The following is a 10164-nucleotide window of genomic DNA, read 5'->3' as shown; positions in this document are numbered from 1 at the left end:
AGGAGGCAATTTGGGTTAATGGTACATTTCTACCACCTAACTTTTCAGACAAAGAACGTCCCCACCAACCAAAAATAGCCCCTCATTATAGCTTGGAAGATGAAGGGCTGATCTTGCCTTGGTCTGATTGTCAATCCTCTCTCACTCACTTATGGAAATATGACCTTCCAATTTGAGCTAATAATTTTTTGGTTAACATAATAAAATCCTTGTCATACCTTTGGGTTTATATTCAATGTATATGTTATGCACAGTGTATTAAAAGCATACTAGGTATGGGGAAGTATAATATGATTTCCATCTTTATAATAACAATAAAGTAAAACTGAAAAAACTTTTGTAATTAGAAATGTCAAAAAGTTGATACTCTTATTCTACTAGTAGAGATTGTTTTAATTAACTCTAATATATCAATATGAATTATTTCAGTTGAAAGCTAAATTTTGCAGTATATGTAGATGCTACTACTTATCCTTTACTTATTTACTTATTTTATTTTATTAGATATTTTTTTAATTTACATTTTAAATGTTATTCCCTTTCCTAGTTTCCCCTCTGAAAATCTCCTCTTCCCTACCCTCTCTCCCTTTACCCCAAACTACCCACTCCAAATTCCAATCTTGGCATTCCCTTATACTGAGGCATAGAACATTCACAGGACCTAAGGATTCTCCTCCCATTGATGACCTACTTGGCCATCCTCATCTACATATACAGCTAGAGCCACATGTCCCACAATGTGTTTTCTTTGATTGGTGGTTTAGTTCCAAGGAGATCTGGGGGTACTGGTTAGTTCATATTGATGCTCCTCCTACAGGGCTTCAGACCCCATTCACCTCTTTGGGTACTTTCTCTAGCTCCTTCATTGGGGACCTTATGTTCTGTCTTAAGGATGATTATGTGCATCCACTTCTGTATTTGCCAGGCACTGATAAAGTCCCTCAGGAGACAGCTATATCAGGCTTCTGTCATCAGGCTCTAGTTGACATCTGCCTAGTGTCTGGGTTTGGTGATGGTTTAAGGGATGGTTCCCCAAGTGTGGCAGTCTCTGGATGGTTATTCCTTCAGTCTCTGCTCTGAAAATTGTCTTTGTAACTTCTTCCATGGGTATTTTCTTCCCCAATCTAAGAAGGATTCTAAGCTACTGGGCTGATATCTAGTTATCAGTGAGTGATTATCATATGTGTTTTTCTGTGATTATTATCTCTACAAGGGCTGGATTTGTGGAAAGATATTTTGTAAATTTGGTTTTGTCATGGAGTACTTTGGTTTCTTCATCTATGGTCACTGATAGTTTTGTTGGGTATAGTAGCCTGGGCTGGCATTTTTATTCTCTTAGGGTCTGTATGCTATTTGCCCAGGATCTTCTGGCTTTCATTGTCTGTGGGGAGAAGTCAGGTGTAATTCTGATAGGTCTGCCTTTATATGTTCCTTGACATTTTTCCCTTACTGCTTTTAATATTCTTTGTTTTGTGCATTTGGTGTTTGATTACTATGTGATGGGAGGAATTTGTTTTCTGGTCAACCTATTTGGAGTTCTGTAGGCTTCTTGTATGTTCATGGGTATCTCTTTCTTTAGGTTGGGGAAGTTTTTGTCTATAATATTTTTGAAAATATTTACTGGCCCTTTAAGTTGGAATTCTTCCTTCTTGTGTATCCCAATTATTATTAGGTTTGGTCTTCTCATTATGTCCTGGATTTCCTGGATATTTTGGGTTAGGATCTTCTTGCATTTCACATTTTCTTTCATTGTTGTGGTAATGTTTTCTATGGTATCTTCTGCACCTGAGATTCTATCTTCTATCTCTTGTATTTTGTTGGTTATGCTTGCATCAATGACTCCTGACTTCTTTCCTAGGTTTTCTGTTTCCAGAGTAGTCTCCCTTTGTTATATCTTTACTGTTTTTAGGTATTATTATTAGGTTTGGTCTTCTCATTATGTCCTGGATTTCCTGGATATTTTGGGTTAGGATCTTCTTGCATTTCACATTTTCTTTCATTGTTGTGGTAATGTTTTCTATGGTATCTTCTGCACCTGAGATTCTATCTTCTATCTCTTGTATTTTGTTGGTTATGCTTGCATCAATGACTCCTGACTTCTTTCCTAGGTTTTCTGTTTCCAGAGTAGTCTCCCTTTGTTATATCTTTACTGTTTTTACTTGCATTTTTAGATCCTGGATGGTTTTATTCAATTTTTTCACCTGATTGGATGTGTTCTACTATGTTTCTTTAAAGGAGTTAGTTATTTCTTTCTATATTCCTCCATCATCATAAGAAGAAGTGACTATAGATCCATATATTGCTTTTCTGGTGTGATGTTGTATCCAGGACTGCTTTTGTGGGAGAGTTTGGTTCTGATAATTCCATGTAACCTTGATTGCTGTTGCTTCTGTTCTTATGTTTGCCTCTTGCAGTCTGATTACCTCATGTGCTTGCTGCCCTCAGTATATCTGATTGGAGACTGTCCTTCTTATAATCCCAGTTGAATCAGAACTCCTCAGAGTCCAGCTTTCTCTGTGATCCTGTGATTCCAGGATCCTGTGAACCTGAGATTCTGGGTGTATCAGAGTTCTTGGCAGTCATGTGTCCTCTGAGACCCTGAGATCCTGGCGTAACCAAACTCCTGGGATCCTGGAGTCCTAAAATCCTGGGTAAGTTACAGAACCTGGAAGTGGTACCTCCTCTGGGGACCAATGGGCTGTCTACTTTGTTCAAAACCAAGGTAGACCAGCACTGACCAGAAGGAACCCGAGCTGCTAGTTGGGCAGGCTTGCTGTGTCCCTGCTCCTGCAGGTACAGGCCCCTCAGGTTTGTTTTGGAACAGCTGTTGTGTTCCACATATATTAAATATAAGTAATATTTATAAATGAATGAGTGTGATTAACTTAGATTTAAATTTCCAGATTTGAACATTAATTTAGAAATGTATTATCTAGCAAGTTTAGTGACAAAAATATTTAAGTGATTGCACGAGTTATTCAGTCAACAATGGAAGACTGTTGAAAGCAAAAAAAAAAATATGCACTGATAATGGTGGTGAGGCTTATGGATATTCATAGTCAAAACAATCAATTCAAGAATACCAAGGTGGTGCAGATGGTAAATATACTTGCAACCAAACCTGAGGACCTGAGTTCAATCCCTGAGTCCACATGGTAGAAAGAAAGAAGCTACTCCTGAAAGTTTTCTTCTGACCATACATGTGCCCTGGTGTGCTGGGAAACACACACACACACACACACACACACACACACACACACTCCCAAATTAATAAATAAATTTAATTAAATTTATTTTAAAAATGGAATCATGTAAGAGCACAATTTTACCAGAAATACAAAAATTAACTCAAAGTATAGCAAGCCTCAATAGAAGATATAAAATTATATAAAGAAGAAATACTTAGAAGAAATTAGAGGTATACTTTTTCACTTCCTTGAATTCATCAATTATTTCTCATGTATGACAGTAAAAGTAGAAATAACAAAAGAAGGAAAAGATAAATGACCTCCAACAGAATGAAGGAGCCTTCTGTTTCAAATGATATAATGAAGACAGTGAGAAGAAATCCAACCCAATGGGAGGATAAATTTGCAAATTATACTGTATAAGGGACATACATTCAGAAGACAGAAAAATATTTCAAATGAATTACAACTGAATAGCAATCAGAATAAATATCTGCAAAGGGTTCAGATATGCAGTTATTATTAAAAAAAAAAGACATGGAAATGAATGGTAAGGACTTGAAAGAATGTTTAGCATGAGTAGTCATTAGGTATGAGCAAGTCATCAGAACAGTGTGGCACTTTTTCCCAGACAGTAGGATGTCTGCTATAAGACAATCACATACTAACAGGTGTGTGAGACTACAAAAAAGTGGAGCTTTTCAGACATTTATGGTAAGAATGTGAAATCTTCAACCCACTTTGAAAAGCAATTTGCCAGTTCTGCAAAAAATGAACCATGGAACAGCAAGATGACTCAGCAGAAAAGTCCATGGGTCACTGACCAAGGTTGGTGACCTGAGCTTTATTCCCAGTTATACACAGTGATGTTAGATCCAAACAGGAAAATACCAAGCAGCCCCCAAAATGGTTTGCCCACTGATGTCCAAAATGAAAGTCTAGGTTCAGCTCAAGGTGGACTCTAGGAGGATTTCTGGTGGACTGAACAATGCTGAGAGGTAGTGATGTGCAGGAACCTGTGTGAGAAGTTTCTAACTGCCAGGAAGTGCTAGTGTCCTTGCCATAAACAGTGTTGAACATTGAAGCCCAAAGCTAACTTCCAGGCACCTCAGTACCTGTTATGTACATATACCTGTTATGTATTTCAAAGCCCACAGTAGCATCCTGACCCATTGGTCCATTTTATCTCCTTCACTATCCTAGCTCCTAAGCTATTCCAGATTAGAAAACTAGCAAGTGCCCTTCCCAGCCCACCCCTGCTTCTTTGCTTCACTTTTTAGTCTCTCTGCTATCCTTTCCCACTTTTCTCTGCCACTATCCTACCCCTGCAGCAGAGATAGCCCTAGCCCAGGCCAGTCCTATCTGCTTCCTTTTCTTTCTGCTCTGGACTCTTTCTGGTGCCTCTCTCTGTTCTCTCTCTTCCATATCTACAATCAACAAAATTACACACCCCATGAAGCAGCCATTTCTAAGGTTTCTTCACTTTGTCCTCACAGCTGGAAAAGAACCCAATTTCTGAAAGTGGTTCTTTGTCTTCCAAAGAATTGAGGTACCCTAAGGGGTTTTCCAGCCCCACAAACTCATTACAGCTTCCCCCACCTACCTGGGGCTGAGGCTAGAGAAAGTTTCATTCTCCGCCCACAGGAATATTCTTGAGTAAAAATATTCTCAGAATGTATTGACTAATAGTCCCCTGACCCTGTAGACAGTTCCAGGTAGAGTTCAAATAGGTATCATGCTTGCTAGCCAATAGATTTAAAGGTCAATATGCTTAGCAAATAAGTGTGAACTGTATCCTTGCTGATGTAACCTGTGCCCATAAAAAGTATAAAAACTGCTTGTAATAGCCATTTAGGGGTCATCTTCTCATCACTTGCTTTGAGGGACTGATTAAAGATTGACCCTGATGCTCCAGAAAATACACCTCTTACTTTTGCATAGATCTGTCTAACTCGGGGGCATCTCGAAGTAAGTACCACTAACTGAGGGTTGGGGTCTTACAGGATCACATGGTACATATGTGACAACATTATATAATGGAAAAAAGACAATACAATGAGGCAATTTGTGTTAGGGTTCCATTATAGGAAAGTTCCAGGCTAGGCAAATTGAGATACAGAAGGAGAGGAGTGTCTTGGAAGTGGGTGGGATAGGAGTTGCAAATTTTCAAGAGTGTAAAAGCAACAGGAACTAGGACACATACTTTTTTTTTCTTTTTACACAATAAAAACTCTGAAATTTATTTTTGTCAAATGGTGTAGACAGCCCCATGTTGACATGAATGTTAGCCAAGGCAGACATATTTACAAGGCCAGAGTATCTATAGCTGCCTGTCCTGCTCTCCCAATCTCCATCCCCACCCCACCCCCTATTGTCAATTTAAGCATTCAGTAACCACACCAAACACACTTTTCAACCAGGTCTTAGAAGACTTAAAGCATTTAACCAGCCACTTTTACATTAAGAAGCCTACCATTAAAAAAATAAAATAAAATAGGTTAAGTGTTTCTACACCTTCTTTTGTACTAAAAACCATGGTCTTTTGATATGCTTTTAATTGAAGTACTGGAACTAGAAATGTTAGCATGTCACTAAACACAAATAGATAATCCACTTCCAGCCATCAGCTGATCCTTCATCCTGGTTAATGTGCCCATTTTCAATTATTATTAGCCACAACTTCACTGCCAGCAAGCACACAAACCGAAAGAATGGATATGATTATGTTAATGAGCTAATCAGTGTCTAAGGACAGGGAAACTTTCTAAGAGCACAAAGGTTGGGCACAGGTTGAATGTATGAAGAACATTAGTTTGACAATACCATGTGTGTACTACATTATGACACATGGGAGAAATGATATAGATTGCCTGAAGACATAAATATCATTAATTTAAACATGACACATGGGTGGTAGAGCATTACCTTTGGTAGCAATATTGTAGATTGCTTAAGGACATAGAATCATTGACCAACACATTTAGATGCTTTAAGACTAAACATAGTAGTGGCATGTATGTTTCTCTTACCTTTCTTGCAGAAAGGTCCTTCATATGGTGAGTTAGTACAGTCACAGGTGTAGCCAATATGCTTCTCCACACACTTGCCCCCATTTTGGCAGTTCCTTCCATAGCTGTTGCAGTGACCTGCACAGCCAGGTCTGACTCCAGATGTGATCTTTGCCCTCTCTTCCAGGTCTACTTTCTGCCCATTCAAATGTAATGAACGGATGCATCCAAGAAAGCCTTTCTGTCTTGATGATGTTCCCCCTAATGGTGAAAAATGAGGTGGAAAACATGACAGGTATCATATCTGTATCATATAGGTATAACTGGTAGATCACAAATCTCTAGCTGCCCCCTCTCCTAGAAACCAGGCCATATCCTGCTATGGACTCTCTCCCTTGTCAGAATAAGAGTCTGCTGTGGTCACAGCTCTTCCTCTTTCCTTTGTAGATGCAAACAAGGAATGCCCCTATCCTACTGCCATGACATAAGATAGCCTTGAGTTAAATCTAGATGCTAATGATGTCTAGAATGTAGAATCTGGCATTTTTTTGTAGAACTTATTCTTGTCTCCTTGAAAATGTATAAGAACAAAATTTTCCTTTTTGTTCTTTGAACCCAGTAGCTCCTGGTGCTCATTTGTGGGCCTGTCAGGATTTTATGATCATGATGCTTTTACTCCCCAAGATAGCTAAGTCAAAGGACAATTTCATCTCAGCTTCCTTCTGTTGACTTGTAATTTATTACATACATGTAACATCTTTGTGGTAACACTTAGCTGCAGTGCTATTTTGAGCTCTGCCTAACGTTTGGTTAAGTTCTCAGTGAGAGAAAAAATTAAAGAAACTGAAAGTCAGTGCTGGGGATGTGAATCAGTAAGAGCACATGCAAAAAGGCCTGAGTTCAATTTCCTGTACCACTGAATAAAGTATGTGTGCCAGTACCCATCAATGATTTCAGCACTCAGGATGTGAAACCAGGAGGATCAGAAATTGAAGGTTATCTTTGCTACATAGCATGTTCAAGGCCAGCTTGAGAGTCATGAGGCCCTGTTTCAAAGAAAAATTTCCTTGAGAAAAGGAGAAACTGAGAGAGGAAACAGCTCTGGTTAAAATGTTTAAGAATTAAACTTTACATAACCACAGTCTCTATACATAAATAAAATATATATTTTTAAGTGGCCTATAAGCTATTCCATCTATTATTCCATGTGTTTATAGTAAAGATAATGGCACATCATGCAGTACAGTGTTTAGTTACTGCTGTTTACTTGACCTTATCTTGAGCCATGGTCTACTTCCAAGAAATAGAGGTGCATCGTGCATTATTGATCACAGCGTTTATCTATAAAATACTATTTAGCAGATGAAATTTCTCACCCCTATTTATACTTGAGCTGTGATATGAATCTCAGATGAAACAACATCTGGAGAGGGCTCCAATATTCCCCATCAAGCATTGAAACTCTTTTCTTTGTTGTGTTCACATAAGTATGTGTGCTATAGTCAAGGATGCTGGGAATAGTAATCTCAGGATGGGATCCCACAGCTAAATCTCGTTAGCCTGTCTGTCTGTGTGTGAGATGCTGAGCATTCTAGGTGAGGCTCATTCTGGCTTTTGAAAACACACAATTAGTGACCAACCCTTGAGCTCAAGGTCATACCATAAATGAGTCGAGAATGTGTACAAATTCTTGGGTTCTGACAAAAGTACCAATGGACAAAGGAAAGAAGAGGAAGAGAAAAAGGAGAAAAGAGATAGGGAGAATAAGGAGCAGGAGAACATCTGAGGGCAGAAACAATAAATTATTTACTTTCTGTATCTATCAACTGCCTTAACTGAGCCTCATTCCTGTCCAACACCTTATGCTGCAATTCCATTACATTTTGGTTTACAACAGCAGTTCTCAACCCATGAATTATGACTCCTTTTGGGGTGAACCATTTTTTTACAGGGTCACATATCAGATATCCTGCATGTCAGATATTTATATTGTAATTTATAATGGCAGCAAAAGTACAATTATGAAGGAGCATTTAGTATAATTTTGAAGATTAGGTCAGCACAAGATGAGGAACAGTATTAAAGGATAACAGCATTAGGAAGATTGAGGAATATCTAGATCATAGCTAGATGGCACCAGTGCTTATTAAGGTAGATAAAATAGGCATATCAAATTTGCTATCATAGACAAATATATTGACAAGGAAAATAAATCTGTAAATGTGACTGGAGGATGTGCTTGCCTTGCTACAGTCTTGCAGGACTACTGTCAAAGAGATGCCTTCAGACATTTCTCACCCCTGAAGCAGAGCCAGCAGGGCATGAGACTCAACAAGTCCTGCTTGATGTGTGGGCATGGGGCTTGTTTATCAAATAATGTACACAATTTTCTTTCTGTTCCTCTTTTGGGAAATATTCTCCCTGCCAATGACTTCATAATAATGAAAAGTAACAAGAGGCTGGGAGGTAAGGGTGTGTTTAGTGTCCTTAGAAAATGCTGAATGCTGTACCCTTAAAAACAGATCTTAAGGCTATGGAAAATAACTCTGAAAACATGCTTTTACAATGTATGGTTTCTCAACTATGCAAGTTATAAGGATGCAATATGAATTGTATGAAGGACTTCATGAACCTAAAAGAACAAGGGCAGCTGCACTAATGAGCCAGCTTGTCAGAAAGAATCAAAGACAGGCAGATTTTAAAGTTCAAGGTCAGCCTGGGACAGAGCAAATTTGGGTCCAGGAATAGTGGTCTCACAGCAGGATTACACCCAGCTAGCTTGTTTTCTGTGTAGACAATGACAGATAGATTCTTGAGATCAAGGTCAACCTAGGACAGAACAATTTTAAATCAGGCATGCTGGGAATGGTAATCTCAAGATGGGATCGCACCCAGATGAATTTGTTTGTGCTTACAATGGTAGGCAGATCTCTGAATTCATTTTCTCTATTTAAGAAAATACACTTGCTGAATCTTTCTATGAATGAAAGGTTATAAAATTCTGATTCATGGGATAATTGAAATGGAACCTGGGGTAATGATTGAACTGATATATAAATAAAAGACTGGGCTTTGGACTTCAAGAACTGTATGGAGAACCAGCAAGAGCAGAACACAGAGCTGTCATCTTGTACCTACACATGACTTTGAGTCATTTCTTCCACATATTCCAAACACTCCTCTTCAGGAACCCTTCCCTAAACTAAGGCTAATCTTTGGCACCTTTTAAGCATAAGGACACAAGTTTAATCCTCAGAACCATTGAAAAATTTAGGTTATGTGGTACATGCCTCTAATCCTAGTGATGGTAGACAGGCAAATTTCCAGAAGCCCACAGGCTACGTAGCAAAGTCTACAAGATGAAGTTACAGAGTACACATGGAGGGACCCATGGCTCTAGCCACATATGTAGCAGAGGATGGCCTTGTCAATTATCAATGGGAAGAGAAGCCCTTGTTCCTGAGAAGGCTCAATGGTCCAGTATAGGCTAACACCATGACCAGGAAACAAGAGTGGATGGGATAGTGAGCAGGAGGAAGAGGAGAGGATAGCAGGTTTTTGGAGTGGAAACCAGGAGAGGAGATAACATTTGAAATATAAATAAAGAAAATATATAATAAAAATTGAAACAAACCACTCTCTTCGCTTTTATCTTGCACAGTTTATCTTAACAATGTTCTTGAAATAGAGGGGTAGCCATGAGCATGTAGAAAACAAGTCCTTTAAATTCTGCTTTAGCCAGAAAGATTCATAAATACTGACTGACAACAAATTAGAATTTCACATGGAGTATAATTTATTAAATTTGCAAAATACTTGAACTGATTCCACCATAAAGAAGATATTAAATGTTGATGACTAGTAGACTTTCTACAAGAAATAAAATATGATGTTTAAATAGACTAAGGAAGCAAATAAATTTAATTTTTTTCTAGTAGAATTCATATTGCTTACAGGAGTGACTCAAG

At 38.4% G+C, this 10164-nt stretch overlaps 1 protein-coding gene across 3 annotated transcripts in view; it reads right to left on the bottom strand.

Annotated features, from left to right (window-relative positions):
* Nucleotides 1–10164, bottom strand: part of LOC110291812 (contactin-associated protein like 5-2) — a 684470-nt gene that overhangs the window by 100323 nt on the left and 573983 nt on the right. For all 3 annotated transcript variants that reach the window (XM_029482787.1, XM_029482783.1, XM_029482788.1), the window contains exon 18: nucleotides 6218–6457. In XM_029482787.1, the coding sequence (XP_029338647.1) occupies nucleotides 6218–6457 (240 nt within the window). The remainder of the gene's footprint in view (nucleotides 1–6217; nucleotides 6458–10164) is intronic.

This window comes from Mus caroli, chromosome 1 (genome assembly GCF_900094665.2).
Source record: "Mus caroli chromosome 1, CAROLI_EIJ_v1.1, whole genome shotgun sequence".
Lineage (NCBI taxonomy): Eukaryota > Metazoa > Chordata > Mammalia > Rodentia > Muridae > Mus > Mus caroli.
This window is presented reverse-complemented; position numbering and strand designations above follow the sequence as displayed.